This window comes from Pocillopora damicornis, chromosome 10 (assembly GCF_964200805.1).
Source record: "Pocillopora damicornis chromosome 10, jaPocDami1.2, whole genome shotgun sequence".
NCBI lineage: Eukaryota > Metazoa > Cnidaria > Anthozoa > Scleractinia > Pocilloporidae > Pocillopora > Pocillopora damicornis.
The window spans coordinates 11,600,244-11,623,504 of NC_142679.1; the positions used below are offsets into that span (position 1 = coordinate 11,600,244).

The 23,261-nt window shown below is 38.1% G+C and overlaps 3 protein-coding genes across 5 annotated transcripts in view; 1 reads left to right on the forward strand and 2 right to left on the reverse strand.

Annotated features, from left to right (window-relative positions):
• LOC113669110 (DNA-directed RNA polymerase III subunit RPC5) overlaps positions 1-17,507 on the reverse strand; it is a 20,904-nt gene extending 3,397 nt beyond the window's left edge. Inside the window, exons 1-25 of one of the 3 annotated variants that reach the window (XR_016180712.1) lie at positions 17,401-17,507; positions 17,263-17,313; positions 16,330-16,407; positions 15,601-15,731; positions 15,192-15,274; positions 13,708-13,818; positions 13,333-13,373; positions 12,649-12,768; positions 12,225-12,307; positions 11,190-11,234; positions 10,850-10,941; positions 10,504-10,624; positions 10,277-10,358; positions 9,687-9,746; positions 9,112-9,147; positions 8,322-8,389; positions 7,712-7,765; positions 6,253-6,320; positions 5,492-5,797; positions 4,550-4,644; positions 4,340-4,420; positions 3,758-3,883; positions 2,397-3,111; positions 1,363-1,513; positions 40-180 (exon numbers count right to left, since the gene is read on the reverse strand). Coding sequence is in view for 1 of the 3 variants with exons in the window: in XM_027185106.2 (XP_027040907.2) it covers positions 3,034-3,111; positions 3,758-3,883; positions 4,340-4,420; positions 4,550-4,644; positions 5,492-5,797; positions 6,253-6,320; positions 7,712-7,765; positions 8,322-8,389; positions 9,112-9,147; positions 9,687-9,746; positions 10,277-10,358; positions 10,504-10,624; positions 10,850-10,941; positions 11,190-11,234; positions 12,225-12,307; positions 12,649-12,768; positions 13,333-13,373; positions 13,708-13,818; positions 15,192-15,274; positions 15,601-15,731; positions 16,330-16,407; positions 17,263-17,313; positions 17,401-17,439 (2,049 nt within the window). In the remaining 2 variants the exon portion in view is untranslated. Of the gene's footprint in view, positions 1-39; positions 181-1,362; positions 1,514-1,629; positions 3,112-3,757; positions 3,884-4,339; positions 4,421-4,549; positions 4,645-5,491; positions 5,798-6,252; positions 6,321-7,711; positions 7,766-8,321; positions 8,390-9,111; positions 9,148-9,686; positions 9,747-10,276; positions 10,359-10,503; positions 10,625-10,849; positions 10,942-11,189; positions 11,235-12,224; positions 12,308-12,648; positions 12,769-13,332; positions 13,374-13,707; positions 13,819-15,191; positions 15,275-15,600; positions 15,732-16,329; positions 16,408-17,262; positions 17,314-17,400 lie in introns of those variants that run through there. The other 2 variants (XR_016180711.1, XM_027185106.2) reach the window with 2 other exon arrangements.
• A 146-nt stretch (positions 17,508-17,653) lies between these two features.
• On the forward strand, positions 17,654-23,256 carry LOC149038914 (uncharacterized). The gene is made up of 2 exons (XM_089186189.1): positions 17,654-18,533; positions 20,932-23,256. The coding sequence occupies exons 1-2, from the start codon at positions 18,195-18,197 to the stop codon at positions 21,007-21,009; spliced, it is 417 nt and encodes a 138-aa protein (XP_089042315.1). The 5' UTR covers positions 17,654-18,194; the 3' UTR covers positions 21,010-23,256.
• Positions 18,532-20,409, reverse strand: LOC149038915 (uncharacterized). The gene is made up of 2 exons (XM_089184044.1): positions 20,391-20,409; positions 18,532-20,306 (listed from the first exon to the last, which is right to left on the reverse strand). Exons 1-2 carry the CDS (start codon positions 20,407-20,409, stop codon positions 19,348-19,350), a joined length of 978 nt encoding a protein of 325 aa, XP_089040170.1. The 3' UTR covers positions 18,532-19,347.
• Positions 23,257-23,261: the final 5 nt, after the last annotated feature.

The window sequence follows — 23,261 nt, forward strand, 5'->3', positions numbered from 1 at the left end:
CTAAAAACAAAAAAATCACAATAGTCAGTTTAGACAGTTGATATTTATAGTCTTTTTATTACACCTGCTTTGAAATCATTGGTGGTTCCAGTAATCTGATCGGCTCTAATTGGTGCGATTCACTCATGAATTGCACCATTTTTTGCTTTAAATTGCATCTTTCCCCAGCCAACGAGGAGGCTACAATAAAAATAAAACAACCAATCAAATTTCAAGCCTTGTTTAAAGTACCCAATCAAATTGCAGGAAAATGAAAGATAAAGAGTATCATGTGGCAAATTTTTTTTGCAACTTTTGTTTCCAAAACTCCAATTTTTTCTCCCTCAAAAATGGATGAATTTAATTTCAAACCGGCTTAGTACTGCATCAATAAAATATTTGAACTGACCAAGTCCTGTAATTGGGCGATTTCAAGATGGATGTAATAAAGTGGTAATTGAACCTCGTGTCATGCAATTTTGGTCTGAAATCATACTTGTGATTACAAATCGAACGATTTTGAAATCACGCGTATGATTTCAGCCCAAATTGCACTCCGCTCAGTTCGGTTACCAATATTAATTACACGGGTGGACCTCTATCGGGCACGTGTCGCTCGTACTTATGGAACTACCGTCGTAGTTGGGACTGATTAGGGAGGAGACTCAGTTGGGTTTGGAATATTCTCGCCATTAGACTGTCAGTTCAAGGCTCGGTTCTGCAGTTTCCGGTGGTTTTAAGTGCTCTACGGTTCTCCCACGTATATACACTGAATATGATCGGCTGCCATGTCGTTGATGAAATGCCTTAGCAACCAATCCTTTTCACTGGGGTAAACGCATGCGGATTGCATTACAGTACTGTACCATCATCGGATTCTAAGACTTTGCTGGTAGGAAATGTTTATCACGGAATTCTTCCATATGTATATGGTAAAACACTCTCTCTACCATCTTGTAAATCTTTGTTATTTGGAAGAAGGATAACAGTTGCGGCATTGTCGAAATAATTGCCACAAACTTGAGCACATGATGAAGTTGTTTGCCGGGATACAGAAGAGTCAAAGTTGTACTTTTTAAGGGATTTGCATAACTGCAAAGTATCCTTGCATTTTCCTTAAAACAATAACCACTCTCATTATACACTTGCTCTTCCTCAGTCTTATTTAAAACATGCTTACTAGTCGGAAGTAAAACAACTATTGGCACCACTATAAGACGTTTTCAATGTGGTTAACCGTCAACCGTCAAAAATGCAAGATTTTCCACAGCACTGTTAACCGAGCTGCAATTAATAGTTCCGGAAAAAAAGAAAATAGAAGGCTTTTAGGCTTCATACTTTCAAGGGTCTAAAATTTAAAAATAATTTTTCAATTTTCAATACTTTATCAGGAATATTGGGCTATGAGCGAACCCTTCCCATTGCACCTCACGAACTTCAATGATGTGATGTGTGGCGTAAATCTCCTCGAAAATAAAATCTTAACCCCACTTGGTTCCCAGGGTCTGTCATGTCTTCTCGCTCTCTGAATCACCTTAGTGGATGGAAGCAAGAGAAAATTTAGCAAAGAAGATGGATTTTTACCGCAGTGAAAAAAAATTTGCCATGGTGGTTGTGGGTCACAGTAACTAACCCTCTACTTCAGAAAGATCAGTTCACGAAAATGCATTTTTAATTTTTTGCTATGAAACATCTAGTACAGTCATTTGACATGTGAAATTTCAATTCAATGTAATCTGAGCACATAATAAATAAGTCCTATTGTTGTATACATTGTTTCAAATTGTTCAATAGTTTTCCACTTGGTTGAACTCTTTCAAGGAACAAAGTCCAAGAAGAGCGATAATCTGGTCATATTGCCAGCCACAGTGGTGAAAGGCCCCTGGCAGAATCAGCTTCACACAGTGGGTGAGGATTGCGACTCGATTTCTGTAGTGGTCTTCAAAGAGGCCTTTCTTGTTTGCGTTTTCACACTGATGTAATTTAACTCGGTAGGCCCTTCGGCATAAAGGGCATTTATCTACGAGCAATAGTTTACTTTGTCCAGACTTCTGAACCAAGGTTATTCTAATATTCTAGGACGCCTGAGATAAAACAAAATCCTCGTAATATAAAAGGTATTCAATTCAGCAAGAACGAATTACTTTGAAAACTAGAGTCACAAAAAGCAGAGGGGTTAAAATTTTTTTTGCATTGATCTTGTTTCACCGGAATATAAAAAAAGTGTTCTAAAAAACCGAAGAATAAGCTGCAATTTTTACTCTGTTGACGATGATTTGCTACACGTTACTGCGCAAGGTGAAGACATTCTCAGTCACAGGAGACAATCGAGAAAAACAACAAGCTAAATTTTCAAACTTCTCCAGCGACTACAAGCTTGTTACGGATTATGTAATTAAGAGACAAATTTCATTTACCGTATTTACTCAGATAAACACCGCTCACCAAAACAAGGCGCAATTGGATGTAAAATAACCGATAGACACTGCCCACGAATAATGCCACCCTAAAACAACAGAGGGCAGCATTTTTTATGGATTCTTGGAAAAACTCAATAATCTAACCAAGCCATGTTGCACTGATATTCCAATTAGGCCCATTATGAATCTATCGCGAAAAAAAAAGCGAGAAATTGGAACTTAAACATGTCTTTGTTTTACATAGCGTGATTATTGTCAGTGTTTACAAAATGTGATTTTGGAATAGACACTGCCCTAACATAAACGGTTCAACGGAAAAGTTATAAATTTCTAAACCGCCGCGGCGTTTCATTTAGTACATGCAGTAGTTTCATTTCTTTCTACCAAACTTTTATGCAATTATGTGAATAAAATTTGTACGTCTTTTCCGAGGAAAAAAATAAACTATCGCCCGCAGATATTCATTTAAGACCAAGCTTTTTTGTCCTCATATTAAGGATTACACTGTTCGGTGAGAACAGTCAAACTCTGAACGTCAACTGGGTGATGCGCATGCTTGACTTGATGTCAGCCTCGCCTTTCGTGGAGCTCGTCTGCCAATGAGCAGAAAACGACATGGTTTATCCACCAGGAGCTATAGATTTGTTAGAATGGTGGATGTTCCCCGCAGATACCACTGGCTATGCCTGTTGCTCATCCTCTCAAGCAAATCCTAAAAAGAAAACAAAATAACTTGAACATTTTAACTACACTTGTGAATTACTCATTGTTATCGTAATCATAAATATACCTTATTTTGAGCGCGCACTATTCAGTTTATGTTTCGCACGCGTGGCTCGAGAATTTTACGTACCATAAGGCGTAAGTGACGAGGTGGATATTCGGACGCCAAATGGTTAGTGGGTGTAAGTTCGGCTTTGGAGAGACAGAGAGAAGTCAAGGTTGAAAAATCTTCATATTCTGCGTCATCTGTAGGTCACTTTTGTTACGTGTTCTCACTAAACCGATCAGCTGTGACAGTCGAGTGCATACCTGGATGTACGCTTCCTGATTCATTTACCATTGCATTGTTAAAAAATGTCATGCCAAAGGGTAAATATAAGCACAGGGCTTCCACGACAAGTAAGGGGACTTGATCCAAAAAAGATGGACATTTTTTTTTCTTACTGAGTGAGATAACACGTCTTTGCTCTCTAGCATAGACAACAGTTTATTGACCAAAATACTCTGAATGGCCACCGGTATTCCAAACAGAAGCAGCGATAAGAATTTGCCTTACATTTGAGAAACAGGGTAGTCATTGGTTATAAAAGCTGATAAGCCTTCAAGTTACCAACAGAATCTTCACATTCATTTACCTGCTGGATTGTCATCCACTCCTTTCTTCCAGGCACGGCCCCAACCTGCTCCGTGGCCCTGGCGTTAAATTCTTTCCTGGTCAAGACCCAGGATTTGCTGAACATGTCCAGTAGCAGAGCTCGATACTAAAGCATAAATGCCAACGATAAGCATACAAAGCGAGGTGATTTGGGCTTTTCACATAAGACACAGTGGTATAAATATACTAACTACCTTCATCAGCCATTTAAACCTTAAGAGTGACTAGCATCTAATTTTCCTAAAATATCACCCCCGAGTCACACATTAAGGTCAAGAGAATGAAGGGAATTGATCACCAACTACGGAAGTTCTTTATTATCAAGCAAATTCTCCTTTTCAGCACCAGAGATGTATTGAGATCAGTATGGAGAATAAGCATACTGATTTTAGAGTGTAGAGGATTAGGGACAACCAAGCTTTGTAATAAGTCTCAGGACGTTCTTGCACCTTTTTTCATTAAAGTTAGTTTCTTTGAGGGAGAGAGTAGTCAAACACATTACTGCAAAAGATATTTGTCAAATTGAAAGCGTCCACATAACCTCTTTTGTGGAAAGCCTCACCTCATCTGCCGAGTCACCAGTGCTTCTGAAAGAAAATAGTCTGCGTGACTGTATATCGCCTGACAGCGCTTCTGTGGGCCACTGTAATGAAAAAAATGCTCTAAATGCTTACAAACAAAGACGCGAACAATTTTCTCCGCATTGTTTTTATAAGAATAAAAGTACATCCTGCCAAATTCCGAGAAATGATCAGAATGGTTTCGTACTCACCTTGAAATCTATTTCTGTCGCTCCTGTACCGAGGATCGCCTTTTCCAGGAGTACGTCGGGCACTCCTAAACATAGTGGATCTCCTGGGCTGCTTGCTGACAAAATAGATTAACATTAGGTTCAAAGAGAAAATAATTTGTTGGTCCTCACGCCATAGACTGCATCCTATCAGTATCAGTGGGACTTCATGCTCATAATTTATCTGATATTTTCACACCGTCAGGACTCTTTTTATCTCTCACTCAGTTTCATCCGATCACACACAAAAAAAATTAATCATAACGGGGCCTCAATATTGCTTTACAAGAACGAGGATATCGATGTCACTATTTTTATTAAATTTAAGACTAGTCTAATGCTACTTCAGTTCAATTTGTGCATGTAAAGTTGAGTGCTTGGCGTACAGTCAGGCATTCAAGTCACACATCATGCAGCTTGAAAAATTTAAAGAAGTCTTTTAGAGATTGGTGACGAGAAAATAAAAGTTTTGCTGCTCGAAATGGCTACAATCTCTGCTAAAACTAATTCTTGACTTTCTCTGTTCATTCTTGTAGAGCATTCAAACCTTAAGTTAAAGTGATATTTTCGTCTTTTGTTACCTGTCAGTTACAACTCTCTCCTTGAAAGCATTTTGCTGAATACTTTAGAAATCATAGGGGGTCTAAATACCTACTACTTGCCTACTCCCCCGGGAATTGTTCTCAGTTCTTAATTGGCCTTACTGTGATAAATTTTCCCTAGATCTGATTTTTTTTTTGTTACAAGAACTAATCGTAAAAATCTGTTCAAATCAAAACCCGCTATACGATAAAATCCTTTCGACCAGCACTGCTGTACCACTGAAAAAATTCAATGCTCAATTTCACATTCCCGGAAGACACGACGGGGGGCGGGGGGAGGTAAACCACTCTCCCCTAACGAATAACTAATTACTTCACTCACCAGTTTGCCGGAGAAGCAACAGCCTTTTAAAATCGGCTAAACTTAAAACTGTTCTGTGCAGTTTCTCACGAACAAAGTCCTGTAAGATTTTAAGCAAATCCTGAACATGTGTATCATTTGTCGCCAGAGGTTCCTTACGCAGTTCATGATTCATATTATTACTAGCGACTTCTTTACAATCAATTTCCATTGGTAAGTGTTCCTCCTCAGTGGATCCATCCTGCGATGTGTTGTGGTTCATCACATGATTCGACTTGGATTTGGAAGGCTTAGAAACCCTTTTGTTTCCTATGCTGGGACAGGAATCTATAAAAGACGGAAAGGAAAAGCAAGACAATAACGTAATATCAACTTAACACTTGAAAAAAACACGAGGCACACGCGAGACGAAAAAGGGAATACCAACGTAAAAATCAAAACAGCGTAGGACAATCACGTAACACTGTCGTAACAGTTACAACAAACACGCATCAAGCGCGAGACAATCACGTAACACTGATGTAACAATCATAACAGACAGGCGGCAAGCTTGAAACAAAAACAAAAGAATACTTACGTGGCAATCAAAACAGACACACATCATGCCTCAGACAATCACGTAAGCCTAACGTACCATCAACACAGACAGATACCAAGCGTGGGACAATCATGTAACACAAACGTAACAATCATACAAGACACGCAGCACGTGTGAAACAATCACGTAATACTGACGTAACATTATAACAAGCACACGGACTCGACGAAATTAGATAACTCACCAGTGTTTATCTTCTTAAGATCTATTCCAAGCTTGTCTTGTTTTGGAACATTCAGTTGTTTTTGAAGACTTAGAAGAAAAGTTGAGAAAGATCATTTTTTTCCCCGCTCGGTCATCGAATATACAAAGATGTTCTTCGTTCTTTTCACAAGCGTAAGACGAAGAATAAAGTTCAGAGTTACCGCCGAGGAATTGAACCCCAGACTTTTGGATTTTGCGGCGCGGTGCCCGACCACTGAGCAACAGAGAACTCGGTTGTAACTCTCTGATACTCATTGGAACGTCGAATTGCGAAGTCCGAAAGTCTGCGGTACGACTCCTTAAGTGGGCCTCAGATTTTTTCGTAGTCCCACGGTCAAGTCGAAAAGCATAAAATCGTTCTTTGAATTCATTTGATCTGATAGTTTTACGTCAGTAACGTCTTAATAACGTCGCCTGTTACACTAGACTGTCTCTTAACGGGGCACCTCCGTCGATCAGACACTTCAGTCGGTGCTAAGAGTGCACATAATTAAGTTGATGAGGAATGTATTGCAAACTCCTGCAGCAGGGGCTAATAACATCTGGTTACTGAAGGTCTACTGCCGCCTCTCAGACCTCTTTCCGTTGTTTGTTTAAGGTTTTACTTAACCCTTTACACCCTAACATCAGCTTGCATATTCTCCACACTATTCTCTATGTATTTCCTTGTATTGAGAGGGAGAATTTGTTTAACAATCAAGAGCTTCTTTGGATGGTGATTGTTTTCTTTATTCTTGTGACCTTAAGGTGTGATTCAGGGATGATATTGTGAGGAGAAATTAGATGCTAATCACTCTTAGGGGTTAAAGGTCCCTTTTCGGGGCACAGCCGCCAATTACACTCTCGGCAAGCACTTAGGGAAAAAGTTACGAAACTCCCCACTACAGTGAACCTGAGGACAGTCACCCTTACTACAAAGTGATCCCAAATAATGGGCTGTACACTAATAGTTACAGCGGTTCTATCCATGACCGATACATTACAAGGTTACTGTGTTCTTTGGTAAAACACTTCACTCTCAAAGTCTCTCGCCTCCAGAGAAAACAAAAGGTTACCAGCGCAGCACAACTGAGGAAACCAGATAAATTCGATAGAGAGGATTGAGTAACCTGCTCTGGACAAGGAGTCCATCTAGGGGGAGTAACAACCCTTTTTGTCGCTTTAGAGATCAGAACTAGCTCCGGTTGAATTAGCCGTTTACATCCTAACATCAGTATGCACATTCTCCATAATGTTCTAAATAAATTTCCTTAGGTGTTGAGGAGGAGAATTTGTCGAAAAATCAAGAGCTTCTTTACTTAGTGATCATTTTCCTTTTTTCTCATGACCTCACTATGTGATTCAGGGACGATATTGTGAGGAGAAATTGCATACTAGTTACCTCAGCGGGGCAAAGGGTTAACTTTCTATCGATAAGAAGGAAAAGAAAATACACTTACACTTGATACTTGGCTTCCCACATGGTCAGCTGCTGTTTGTAAACATCAGGGTGCCTGGCGATAAATAAATAAACAAAGAAAGAACTGATCTCATCGACTGATAATGAACAGTAAAACAAAATGAGGGTTCAAGGACGATACAAGCAAAGAATTGTACTTAAAGCCACAGTTGGGAGAATATCTAATCTCTTCAAAGTTTCATACGCTTCTCCAGGATAAAATAATCGGCGGACCGTTCATTTTTCTTGATGTCTCTTGGTATAAGTTATTCGATAGGATATTACAAGTTAAATTGGTTTTACCAACTAAGTTGATGAAGTAAATTGGCCACCGTAAAGAGTTTCTTAAGCCGGTGTCACACCTGGCAAATTTTATTCGCCGATTCCAATCGGCGTATAAAATCGCCAATATCAGGCTTATCAGATATCGGCGATTTTATACGTCTGTCGCGGTGATCGGCGAAAATCGCCATCGCCGCACCGGGCACACCTGGCGATTTTCGCCCGATCACCGAGATCGGCGTATGAAATCGCCAGATGTGTCGACGACTTTGAACTGTCGTTTCGAGCGTTAAGCCCTTAGTCTGAGCGAAATTGGACGTTATACTTACTTTTGAACAAACTCTATATCATATGGCAGCACAAACTCCCAGCCTATAGTTACTTTCATTCGCGACATCTAGTTAACAATGAAAACGAGAAAGTTTGTTACTGAAATAGTTAATAATACTGAGTAGGAGTGCAGACTTCTAGTCCTGTGAGTATATATTCAACTCAAGGCTGATTAAAAACACCCACATCATTCTTGAGCACTCGTAACTGTCGAAGGTGACCTACTGAAATTAAAATTATCGCAGTAAAAGAAATTTGCAAAAATTCAGGCTTGAACGGGGATTGAACCCACGCCTCTCAGAAAGTAGTTGAGTGCTATTACCTACTGAGCCACGAAGCCACATATCGAGGGCGTGAAAAATGCGAATGACTTCTTTTCTCCCCGTAAAGGAATATGATCAAAAATAGCGTACACGTATATAGAAGAGATCCCAATTTTCTCCTGTATATGAAATAGAGGCTAATTCCGAAAGGGTATTATCGAACCTGTGCATATTATCTGGTAAACGATTAATGAGAAAAAAAAATTGTCATCCAAAGGATACGGTCTTCATTTAATTCATATAAACAATGCTAAAATACTTGTCCTGTTTGTCCATGAAGTTCTTCTAATGAGCTCAGTGTGAGATCATAGCTGCTGAACAGGTGGTTGCAGCCGTAATTCTTTGCAGAGCGGGATTTAAGAGTTTTCTCTTAGTCTTGCGCGTACAATCAATGAATGAATTTATAATATTTATTGATAAATATTACATCTTTGATAAATCCTTGCAATTGATGATGTCATCTCACCTGATCTAGCATTTCTTTGATGTCCTCACTCGGTAACTGAAAAAGACGAGAATTGCTGATTGTTAAAAAGTAATTGTACAGCTAATTATGACGTCTACACCATAGACTTTCAGAAGATGCCACTAAATATGCCTCTTCGTCACCAGAGAAATGACACATTCTGTCCTCATAGACATGAAAAGTGTTGCTTTCAATCGGCTCTGCATGTACTGTTTGCTTTAGGCTAATTTTTACAAAAAATTATTTCTTGTTAATAAAACAAGGAAAGTACATAAAATGATTCTAAAATCATAAAGTGTAACAAATGTGTTGATCATTTCAACCCTTTGTACCCAACATCAGAATGCATATTCTCCAAACTGTTCTCTATACATTTCCAAAAGTACTGACAAAGAGAATTTGTTGAACAAACAAGAGCTTCTTAAAATAAGTGATCGTTTCCTTTATTCTTGTGACCTAAATGTTCGATTCAGGGGCAATATTGGAAGGAGAAATTAGATGCTGGATTCTTTTAGGGGGTTAAATTATTATTGATGCAGGAGGCAGGGAGTACTGTACATGAAGTCAAATCTGACCTTTGTAACTGATTTGATATCTTTTCGTACAACTACTCTGCTCTGGGTAAATCTCCACATCTACAAAGAAATGGTATAAAAATGAAGCCAAATAACAAAAGTGAGAGTCACCTCTAGGGCAGGTCAAACCAGTCTCTACATACATGAGGACTGATGTGCTGATAAATAAATCAAGGTAACTTCTACAACCACGGGTGTTTCTTTAAGAGCCGCTTACCACCAGTCTACCTCCACCTACAAATCCTCTTACGGCAGTCTGTTTAGCTTTAAAGGAGGCTCCCGTGTTTGGGTTTTGTCTTGCAGCCCCTTTCCAAGCACAGCTGCCTGTTACATGAAACTCTTGTTAGGGGGACCAAGGTCCATCCAAAAGCTAGCAGAAATTCTCTTAATATATACCTCCTCCTCTTCCTTGTTCATAACTGTAAGCAATTTCTAAAGGTTGTGCAATTTTTGCAGTTGAAAATAATTGCTTCAAGTTGAGCCCATTCCCTTCAAAGATATCATTTGAATGGTATTGTAATGCAATAGAAAAAAACAATTTTGTCTTGAGGTAAAAAATCTCATAACCAAACTAAAATTCCTGAACTTACTAAATAGTCTCTTCCTTTGCATAAAATATCAGCAGCAATTCCACCACTAGGACTGATGGTTCCCTCTGGATACAACAACTCACTTTCAGAAAAAAAAACACACATTACCCACTGCCAAGTCACCACAACTAAGAATATTTTCAGTTGAAATACTGTTGAAAAATAAGCTGCCATATTGTGCATACTTAAATGTAGCAATGAGAAGGTTCCAGTAAAAAGGCTCTTACCTTTTCACTACCCAGCAACCCTGCACCAGGACAGCATATTGCTGTAAGCATTTCAACACTGATGCTTCCTTTGCTGCTGGGGACAAGAGTCTGCACAGCTGTGAGAAACTGATCACTTTGGCTGGAGATGGACAGAATAGCACATAAGAATAAAGAGAGTAAATAAATATCTAAAGAAACCATTACTGGTACATCTTCCCACTTTGCAAACAGAATGATAAGCATTGACCACCACAGGATCCTTCCATTCCTATCTTGGTCTTGGTACACTCTGTTGTTGTACAAGTTTTTGAGAAATTTGATTGTATATCCAATTGATACGCAAAAAGCAAGTTAAAGGACTCACCCTTGATAAGAAGAGCCCTGACTTGATCTGCCAAGTCCATAGTCTTGAGCTGTGTCATGGATAACACATTACTGGGTACAGGTGGCTTGGAACTGAAAAATAATCAACAGTCAGTTGAGAAATTACAGCAAATCTAATAAAAAAACTGCTGACTATGAAGTCTTTCCACCCATTGGTGGTACAAAATGAAAGATAAAATTGGCCTAAAATGTGAACACATTCATGTCCTCAGCAGTAATCATGTGGCTGAAACAAATTTAAAAACTCCGCTGAGTTTCACCTTTACACTGAACCTGATTAATTAAGCAAGGAACAAAAACACAAATAAGAAGCTCAATACCTTTCTTCCTGAGAAGTAGATGGAGTCAATAATTTCAAGTAATCCCTATTTAAAAAAAATGACAATTGTGAGAAACACAAAAACAAGGTTTAATATTCAAAAACACAACTAACATTGCCACACATGATAGTGATGACCTCAGACCATAAAGCATTCACTATTTTGCACACACTGAATGTCCTTTGTTTGCCATAACATGCAATCACACAGCTGACAAAGGAAAACAAAAAAACATCATACAGTGACAAATTTCTGGTATATAAGAAATCCCAATTGGGATCCAAATAATTCACTGTCAGGTTGTGGGTTTTCCTTCAATCCAACATATCTTGGTGAATGCCAGAAAAATCTATTATTGATGATAATATTATTTACAATACATGAATACGACAGTAATCTTTGCAGTAATGAACACTGCTTTAGCAGTAGTGAAAATAAAACCTGAAAATAAATTTAGGCCTATGTAAGAGTTGAACCTATGATGTCGAAAATACTAAAGCAGTGCTCCACCAACTGAGCTGACAAGCCAATTGGGAGCTAGTAATTGTAAATGTGATTTAAAAGGCCTCAAAACAAACTTTGAAACATTTGTTTTACTGGACTCTGTCATAATCTGACACCTGTCAAGTAGAGAGTGTGTCAAAAAGCCTAATTATGTACACTTTTGAAAAAACAACGGCACCAGTTTGGCAAACAAACTCAAGTTCAATGACTGTCACAGCAACTTTTTCTTCACAAACACTCTACGATCGTACAGAAAGTATCATTCCCTTCCATCAATGATCGATGTAAAAAGAATACCTCAGCTCAGTAAGTAAATGGCAAGGGAAGTAATTGTAATTAAAATTCAAATGTATGTTTGAAAAATGGCAACAAAGCTAGGGATGTACTTAGCGACTCAAAAAAGCATTCCCGAGCCTGTGGGCAGAGATAAGACTGCACTAAGAACCACACAGATTGCAGGATTCATTAACATGCTCTCTGAGAAAAAAATAAATGTTTTTCATAAAGTCACAGAAATTTAATTAAAAATACCTTGGATGGAGGTTGAACTCTGGTGACTCTGATTCCATTTCTCGACAAAATAACAAACTATGTTCTACACCAGCAATATCATTCTAGAAGGAAAAAAGGAAACAAAAATGAAAGAACAGCAAATGGTGAACATAAATATATGTATTTTGAGGGTGTAGTTTGATCATTCTGATGTGAATAGTCGTAAACAAAAATGGTGTCAATGATAGCAACTGAAATATTAGCAAGCCAAGGAAAAGTTATCATCAGAGTCAAGTTGATGTGAAACCTCCATCATTGTAACCCACACTCCCTTTAAGGAATCTTTCAGGTTCCACTGTTGCTCCTATGGCTGCTATAAACAAAAGTTAGTGGGACCTTGCTCACTAGAGTTCACTCTAGCTGTCATGTATTAATTAAAAATTATGCAATCACAAAACGGTACCTGAGGATTATAAAATTCCATGGTTTTCCAGGGTTCTTCTGCTTTCTTTTGCTCCAAGTATTTAAAAGATGACAGCCGCTGAGCCTTTGCCCGCTCTGTTTCAGGGCGTGCAAACTTGACCTGGAAAATTATTGGGGCAGGACATTTTCAAAATTGTTTAAGAAGCTACAAAAAACATGCTAAGTTTCAAAGTGAACACTCTTTCAAAAACACATTATAGTTATTTTCTGAATATTGCATACCCATATTTTTAAGTATTGGTTCTTGTTACACTCGATTAAATTAAGTTAGTGATGCATGTGGAAAGTTTGAGATGGGCTTAAGAGTTGCACAAGGCACTACCAAGAAAAACTCAACTAGCTTCTTGAGAATAACAAATAAATCTCTCATGAAAGCTGAAACAGAAACTGTCACAGCTCTTGAGGTCTCCTCGTTTTTACAGATTCTCTTGGGTCCTATAAACTTCTTCTGATGAACTATAACCTTGATTTCTGAGGAGTAAGCAGTGGAAGGAGTAGTCCATCCCAAGACATCAAAGATACATAAAAAAACACTACTGCAAAATTGTCATGTCACATGATAGTGCTAAAAGAAAATCCTAAAGATGCTAATGACCAAGGAGTATATGAGACTAAATGTAATATTAATAATAGATGTACATGTATGAGGGCAAGCATCACTAACAGTGAGTGGTTTTGCCTCCTCTTCCTCATCTTGCGAATCTCCTGATGAAAAAAACAGGCATTTTATTGCACATAATAATCCCAGCTACAGTAATAATGTTGTTATATTTAATTAGGAAGTATACTTAAAGGTAATGATGAAATTATAAAAATTATCGTGTTCCAAATTCTTAGCAAAATGGCATTTCAAACTAATTCATTATTTCCTTCCTTTACTTCACAAAATGATAATCAATTAAAGACAAAAACAAAAAACGTTAAACCAGAGTGACAAATTTTTATCCAAGAAAAAATATGAATTATAAGAGAAAACTCTGACTGAAAACCACAAATGAAATCAATTATGTGTAAATTATTTAATTGCTCTGTGGGTTACCTTCATCTGTAGGATTGGAAGCCTGATTCACATTTGCTTCACCCTTGTTAAGGTATTCAAAACTTGGCCTGAGCTGTAATACACCATGTACAGGTGTCAGGTGCAACTCTCCTGTAAAGTTCAATAAATTTTATATTATAAACTTCTCTCATAAGTAGTCAGACAAACCATAAACATCCTTTAAAGTTGTGGTTTTCTGAATTTCATTGCACTGTTCATAGGTAGTGTGACAAGGCAAGTTGTAATTTGTGCATAGTTTATGCTCTCTTGACTATCATTCCTTGGTTGGAGAGAATTCAACCTGCCTTGTACAAGGCTCTCACATTAGATCTTCATGCAGGAACAGATGTTTCTGATATCCCAAAAAGCATATTGTTTCGCAAAATGTTTGCTATTGTTAGCAAAGTATAATTGTTGAGCTTTCAAATCCCACTTTGGGGTTTTTATCAAGAAATGTAGTTGCGGAAGAAAAGTTTAATGTAACAGGAGAAATTATCCATAACTGAATAAATAAAAAGTCAGGCATTCAAAATAGAAAGCGTTTGTTAGATAACCCAACGAAAAGCAAGTATAAAACTTTGTTGGCAGTGCCTTGTGTTTAAGTACTGTAAACACTGGTGTATAGGATGCACTTGCAGATAAGCCACACCTTGAGTTTTTTAAACTCAAATTTTGGAAAAAAAAGTTTTTTGAAAGCAAACCAAAAGATATCACAAGTGGAGTCTTAAAGAAAGTTGCTTTATTTTGGTTGCCTTGTTGGAAATATGAATACTACAATACTTTGAATCCTTACCCATAGTTTCAGCTGTTAGTAATAGAACAGACATCAAAGACTTATCTTTGAACTTACACTGGTATTCTTCAACCAGTATTTCGTTTTTCTCATTCCGTTTTCAACAGAATTCACATAAAACAACAGGAAATCTTAAGTTTGTTGGTTGGGTTGCTTGTAGCTTAGCAGCCAGGCATTTGTTCGGAAGAAAGGGGACACAAGTAGCTTTTCAAACAATAAATTTCATCAGAGTAATATACAGCAGGGTTCCTTGTCTACTAAAGTTTAAAGCTGCCCGAAGAAGTTTAGGTGACCTTAAACCAATAAAAAAGTCTCTTAATGAAGACGATTTGGAATATAAGCTTGCACTTAAGAACAGATATGGCTCTTAAAGAAGCTACCAAACTGACAAAACAATATTTCTATCCTAAAATATTTTTACAAATTTCTTGTTGGTTTATAACAGATTTGTACATTTCCAATGAGTACCAGTAGTTCATATCTACGCAAATTTGCAACATGTTTTTCCAGACAGTCCTAGAGAACCTGCAACCCTGATTTGTTACAAAAATTTTGGGAGAAAGGCACAGCTTAAATGCCAGTGTTTACAGTAAGTCTTTTGATTTTCAAGCTCTATTACATGTATATCTGCCAACTACGGCAATAACTATTTCCTCATAACTAAGTAAGGAAATACTTTCTACTTAGGTACCTCCTTTGAGAATGCCCACAGAATATCGACTCACATCCTCTGAGGCTCTTGATGAAGAAAGCACTTGCTTATCCATCTTATCACTAATAAGAGTGAGGAAAAAAAAACCAACACACACTTCATTATGAAAAAAAAGTATTCCTATGGAACAACTAGGGCATTTCAAAATCCTGCAATTGTTTACTGGCTTGTACCTGGCCAAAAGAAATATGTTTACTAGCTTGGCTCAGCACAAGGAAATATAATGAAAGGAGCTTGACAGCTAATCAAATTCTCTTTGAAAAAAATGAAAAAGTGATAAATTGTACAGAATGAGTATCAAATTTTACATTAACCAGTATTGCTTTAAAAGTTCTGTTAATAGACATACTATGGTCAATTTTCAAAAGGAATTTGGAGATCTTAGTACCTGGAAAAAAATGATTCTTTTCCTTCCGAGGCAGATGACAAAGCAGAGCCATCCACATCATGTGCAATTTGTTCTCCTCTGGGTGCATAATAGTTGTCACTACTTGTGTTTATTGACAGCTCGAGTTCAACCTAAACTCACAGTTGAAAATCCGGGACAAAGTATGTTAGTAGATAATTTATAAATTTTGCAATAAAGGTAGAACAGGTACATCCACGTACTTTCAAAAGACATCCATCTCTCTATCCAGGATTGTCTGTTCTTCATTAAGGACACAATAAAAGCAATTCTTGGACAGGAAACAATACAACAGAGAGATACATTGCATCTCCTCAGAGAAACTGATTACACAATTGGTCTCCTTTTTTTCTTCTTTTTAAAAGCCCAGATGGTAGATAGATACCCAATATTATAGTACTCAGTAATCACTTCATGCCGACATGTGTAACCAATTCCTCCTTCTTTTTTTCCCCTACTCTGCATGGAGAGTGTGTAGGTTCTTTAATACCCCTTGAAAACTGGTACAGAGAAGATGCAGGAGACAGGTCAAACAGAGTAAAGTAGCACACTCCCCTTAATTATTTTAAAACTCTGAGTGTTGTGCTGGTTTAGGGCTCAAACCTTTGACCTCTTACATGCAGTCTGGTGCTCTATAACCTGAGCTAGCCAGGATTTTATTCTAAGTTTTGGACTTTCAGCTCAATAATTAAACTATGCTTTCTCACTCACCTTTTGTTGGTCTGGTTTGATTCTTGCTCCAATATGAGGGATATTATCATAAGTAATATCAGCTGGACGGACTGGATACTGCAAAACAAGTTGAGTCAGATCATTGTTGTTACACCATGAAAAGAAAAAAATCTCAATCAGTCTCAGGCTGATAATATACAGACAGATAATGAAATGAAGAGTAACACTTGAATCCATTGCGAGCGAGATAAAAGCCTTAACATAAATTTACTATGAGCCTTCTGGATCAAGTTGTGTGACTTTTGTTTCCTTGGGCTGTAAGAACTTTCAATTTTCCAATGGGCCCAAACACTTATAAACATGCAAAGAATAGGAAAAGGTTGAAAAAAAAATTTGAAAAGGCCTCAGAGACATTGTTTTCCCCTTTCCCCTAGACTTACAATGTATGGGCCTATATCTTTGAAAGCTTGTCCACTTGTTTTTTAAGAGATTACAAATACTATAAACTATTCAGAAATTTACATATTTTCACGACTTCTCTGAAACAGCATGCACAAGAGTAATTTTCTGAAGAGCACAAAGGTCAGCACGCGAATCAAAACCTAGGAATTGTCATATCCTGTGGCAAGTTACTCATTAAGGCAAATACTTGGAAGCATAGCATAGGCAAAATATGGCAGCTTGAGAAAAGTAGGACAACACTTAACAAGAAGTGGATGATCCAAAAATGTCAGTTTTACCACAAGGTGGAAATTTAAGCACATCTGTCAAACCAGTGCAGCTCTCAAAGTTAACTTAAATTTTCGAAGTCGACATAAGCCCTTCCGGAAATTAAAGTCGAACTGTGTGAACCGTTTGTCGCTAATACAACTTTCTCTCAAATATTTTACTCAAAGTTGACAATCCTTTGCTCATGTCAAATATTAAATGTATACGGAAAGATTCGTTATGTTTGAGAAGAATAAGTAGTACCTGAAACAAGTAGAGGTTGTTGGCCAAAGTCTGAGCCAGATAAACGTCCACCTGTGGATGTATACAGAGATTTTGTCTCAAATGATAACCTTCCAACGTAACTGGTGCATTTCTATCTCCAATGATAACCTAACAAACCTCTGCCACGACCGGATCGTCATCTTCATCATCGGCCATGTTTTTCCACCATCATACCTGAGCATGCGTATTCACCACGTGCGGGGAAAAGTTCTTCAGACTGGCCGCAAACTTCAACTCACGGAACGAATGACGGATGCGTGAGCGTGACTTTCATTGTTTCTCTGCAGGTCTGCCAGAACTCCGAAATTGAAAATTAACAGAGAAAATACACAATTCCTAAAGGAAAAGGGTTGAAATCGAATGCTTAACGGTTTTTATTGCGAAAATAACCAGAAAAAAATCTGTTCGATCCGGACTTGACTCTGATAAGCTCTAGGATCGAGAGTAACTTGGCGGACTTCGTTATTTGTAGATTCAGTTACTGCTATTCCAAAGTTTTGATTAATTCATTGGGTGGGAAAAGAAGCACCCGAAAAGATTTAGACCGATCTAATATATTGATCAAAATGTTTTCTTCCAAAATACAAGACAGTATGAAAATAATAAAAAGCAAATGAAATACAAAGGAAGAGAAGGATGAGAGAGGGCATGAAACTTCAAGTGCATGCAAAGATCTTTAAACCTGTACGTTGAGAAGCGAGGAATTCTCAGATTTCCCTCCTTATTATTTAATCTATGTACACCTATTTCCATATTTCAATTGCTGCTTTCTATCTCAAAACTGTAAGTCTTGTTTCATATCGTGCGTGGTGGTGAACGCAGTGAAGCGGACGAAGTGAAGCGCTCTGAAAATTTCACAAAATTTATCGTTAGTTTCTGAAGTGTGAGTCCTTATTCATCTGTTTTTCAACATGGGAGACAATGTTAAGTGTTTAAGAAAAGCCAACGATAACCTTAAGAGGCAGATGCAAGATTTAGCGACAGATTTCCAAACTTTCAAGAACAAGATGGCGGAAAAGAATGACGCCGCGATAGCATCTTTGTCGACTGAAAACGATGTTCAATACCTCAGTGATGGTTATGATGCTCTTGTGCAGTACAAAACGAATATGGTAGAAGATTTACAAAACCTATCGTGGCGATTGGATATATTGACGGAGAATGTCACAAGGACCGACAAAGCCATCGACGAAATGCTGTTCTACAGTTACCAATGTAACATTAAAATTGTCGGTGTCCCACACATTATAGTCTGGGAGCAAATGTGGTCCCGTGTGAAGTTCGTGCTGAAAGCAAGCACCTAGTGTAAAAGTGTTCATTAGGACCTACTAAACATGAAAAGTTTTGGTGCCAGCTTTGCAACTTGCTCAGACGGCTTTTAAGGGGGGTTAAATTCTGATCCATGAAATCTAGCATGGAAACGAGGCTAAAACACATTATTCCTCATAACTTTGTTAATAACATACGAAAATACACCAGACTTGCTCACATGATTGGGCATGATCCTCCCTGTTGGTTTATGTTAATTAACATAGGTCACGTGACCTTACGCATGAAAGCGAGGCTGAAACACATAATTTACTATAAATTTGTCAAAAAAAATCCTTATCATGCCAAACTTGCTCACCTTAGTCAGTTAGACATCTTGCATCGATTGGTGCCACTTTGTAGTGTCACGTGACCCCATACATGGAAACGAGGCTGGATATATCTGGTAGCATCGTGTAGGATGGCATTTGTCCTGCCAATTGTATTAACAACTACTAGGCAGATACATATCTGGTTATCCGATTTCAGATATAAAAACTTCAACTAATCATTGTCCTATGGCCCATAGCACAGGGACAAGACGGATAAAGCAAATACTGCGGAGGCTCCATTTGAGAATTTATCTTGTACACATAATCAATAATTTTGCCAACTTATGATACTGGTTCCATGTATTCATTTTCGCATGTATATTGGAACAAGGGCAGAAAATGAAAATAGCGACCACTGCTGTTTTATATATACAGTCATGAAAGTCTTACTGAATATCTATATACATTGTTCTGTTGTCCATTCCTATGGAATTTCCTGTTCGACTTCGTCTTCATCATACTCATCATCACTTTCAGCATACTCGTTCTGGCAATCTTCAGAACACAGACAGAGATCAGTACAGACAAGTCCGGCTTTTTGACACTGACAACGGTTGTTAGAGCAACGGGACTTAGCGCACTTGCATCGGACAAGCTGTATAATTGCCTCTGGAGCTGGTGGAAGATTTTTCATGACTGGTACCCACTTTCTATCTTCATCTTGCCATCCATAGCCTTCTGGTGAGGGCAACACCGGGTTTGCTACATGATCGTTGTTCCAAACAAGAAGCTGGTAGTGCGCTCTCAGTGTGGCTTGATGGAGAGCAGCTTGTGTGGGCGGCAACCTCTCAGACTCAGCTTGATTTTTCTTAAAGAGGGACCATTTGAGGGCTTTGACAGTTTTGATGTCTGTCTTTGGTTGGTACATCCGACAAACCAGCTGTTCCACTCCACTTCTTGTGCCGTCATCTGGCTGTTCCCCACAACCGAGGTTAGCAAGAGCTTGCAAGATAGGAGTGCTGGTGTTATCAAACTCATCCCAACAAATGGCTTTTCCCTTTCCAGAGAAACTCCCAGTAACATCTGCTCCGGTCAACGCATGAAATGCTGGCAGCGCAGCCGTCTTAGTGGGCCCAAGGGCGTCTGCGATTGACTTCAAGTTGATAACTCTACGACTACTGCCGGTTCCAGTAACAAAGCAAGGGTTGGAGCACAAATCTGGATACCGTCGGAGAGCCAAAACAAGAACATCAGTGTCAGGAGAATATATAGATAGTTGGGTAGCACCTTGAGCAGAGGCATCCAGAGCATGTAAAATAATCTTCGTGTCGGCTTCTTCTTGTGTACTTCGTAAATGCCTGACGTCTCTGTGCGTTGCCTCACATTCCGTTTCCCATGCCACAACGACTTGTCTCCCATTGCGAAATAGGATTGTAGAAATCGCTCATAATAAAGTCATATAAGCCACACAAAATACATTATCATTGCAGCTTTTTAGCTTTTATTTTTTTCATTCAAATGCTATACATACAGCATTAATATGCATTACAATGAGTCAACGCTATTGTCCTGGATTATGTGTTCACCTTTGGCATGTTTTGCAATCCAGCCTCATTTCCATGTATGAGGTCACGTGACACTACAAAGTGGCACCAATCGATGCAAGATGTCTAACTGACTAAAGTGAGCAAGTTTGGCATGATAAGGATTTTTTTGACAAATTTATAGTAAATTATGTGTTTTAGCCTCGCTTTCATGCGTAAGGTCACGTGACCTATGTAAATTAGCATAAACCAACAGGGAGGATCATGCCCAATCATGTGAGCAAGTCTGGTGTATTTTTGTCTGTTATTAACAAAGTTATGAGGAATTATGTGTTTTAGCCTCGTTTTCACGCTGGAATACATGGGTCAGAATTTAACCCCCCCTTAAAAGCCGTCTGAGCAAGTGGCAAAGCTGGCACCAAAACTTTTCATGTTTAGTAGGACCTAATGAATACTTTTACACTAGGTGCTTGCTTTCAGCACGAACTTCACACGGGACCTTATTTTATGACATTTGCTCCCAGACTGTTAGTGAGAATGAATCTTCCGAAGAGACTGTGGAACTATGTGTCAAGTTAAAATCATGGTTATACTTCTCCTGATCTGTCCTGACTATTTCTATAAACAGTAGCTGTACCTTTAATATTTTAAATTAGGTCAATGTAACGGTTTTTCTTGTTGTTATTCAATACTGTCTCTTTCCCTTCTACTTTATTAGTTAATTTCTGTTTTAATATATTTTTGTAATTCGGCTATTAACGCATGGCCCGCCTGGATTAGCCTTTGCTAGTTGCGGGCATGCTCTTTTCTGTAAAATTTAATTGGAATTAATAAAGTGTGTGCGTGTATTTGTTTTGCATAAACCGCTCTCCAATCCAGTCTTCCTCTTAATTGGTGCATGTAACGAGCTTGATACTATTAAGGAAACGTTACGTATTTTCAATGATACTAGGCGGGTGTTGAAGATTCTTTTAACTCCAGCTCACTTGTTTTAAATTTTTTTCTCATCAATTATTTTAAAATCTGGCACCTTTTAAATCAAAATTTCTAAAAACAAAATTTTCTTCTGAAAAGGTCATAGCTACTCTGGTTCCCTGTGTACAGACCTACTGATCCTGAGAGGATGTTCTAAATTTAATTTGAGACGTATGCGAGAAAGTGAAAAAAGTACTCCATAATATGCACTTATGCATAAGACTCTGTAATTTCGAACACTGAAAGTCGTAACATCACTCGTGTCCTATGGATAACGTATCGAATGAAACACCGCGTAAGAAAAGGGGACGTAAGTTATTCCAAACAAGACTTTCCTCCAGACATCGCTAAGGAATGAAACTATAGTCGAATCTCTCCCGGCACAGTAAATTGAACGCAATCGAACTCAATCGAACTCACACAAAAAATTGTACAATCAAATTCAATCGAACGTTCGATTTTCGAACTCATGATTTTAACTCGTGAATTGCGCGCACGCGTAAGAGCGAGTTGTAGATATGATGTGGAGAATGGCACTCGCTCGCTCGCTCGCTCGATTGGTCGATTCCTGTAAACTTTTTTTTCGATTTTAGGCTTTTGAGTACATTTGATAGTTTTTGGCGAGTAATAAACAAACGAAATGGCGACCTTTATTACTAAGAATAGTGGTGGGGTGAAAAAGAAGCCGATAATAATCTTAAAAGAGTTTATTTTTTTCGTTTTAGTTTCAACAGGTGGCGCCAGCAACTGGCAGGCGTGCGAGGATTCACACTGAAATAAGAGGACAACCTCCGTTATTCATAAAATTGTAATTTACAATCCTTGAACTTGAAAAAAATCCGAAGATTCATTAAAAATATCACTTACTCCGAGGCGCTCGGAGTTTACAGGTGTTCAAAAGCTTTTTCTGTTAAGCGTGAGATTGGGGACAAAATCGTTTATTACATTTCGTATCGTGTGTTTTTTCTGTGTGAAGTAACAAAAGGTGCCAGCGACTGACGAAATTACAGGTTAACACGAAAATCAAATAACACCTAAGCAAATAATTTTGGCCACCGATTTTCAGTGAATTTTTAAAGAACAAGTTTCTTTTAAGTTTCAAGACAATTTGAAGATTCAAAGTAAATATTGCGTACTAAAATGCGAAAGTTATACACCATAAAATTGATAAATAGGCGTGAAATGAAATTCTATCTTGTTCTTCATTATACGTTGCCTAGCACGTGACCAAAATCTACCCATTTACAATGATAGACAGTAAATTTCACTTTTCACCCACATTTACTTCCAACCTTTTCTTTTGAACCAGAAACAAAAACGATATGTTTAAAACACATGACATCATCCACCTTGTCAAATGTAATAGCATGAACATTTCAATTGTAATTCCTTCTTATCTCAACGTTACTTTGTTTCTCTGCTACATTAGCGAACACTGTACTACTGTTCGTACTCTAAATATGACAATCAACCACAAAATTCCTTAAACCAGATAACATTAAACATAATAAAAAAAATCATGTAAGTGGATCAATATTTGTTCCTGGGAAACCGAGCTCGAAATAGGTGACTCGAGCTCGAAAGCCTACCCGAGCCCCGATCACAACCCTTGTAATCGCGCTCGAATCAAATCTTTCGAGTTGGGTTGTGACTCGAGCTCGGGTAGGCTTTCGAGCTCGAGTCACTTATGTCGAGCTCGGTTGCCCAGGAACAAATATTGATCCGAGTTTGTCTCTACCTCCAGAAAAAAGTGGAAGTCATGGCATCATTCATGTTGCAAGGATCAAATTTCGAGGCAAATTGTGTGGAAAATTTCTTCCAGTTATCGAAAACACATGGGAATGAAATTAATTTCCTTGAGTTCACAATTGAATATTTT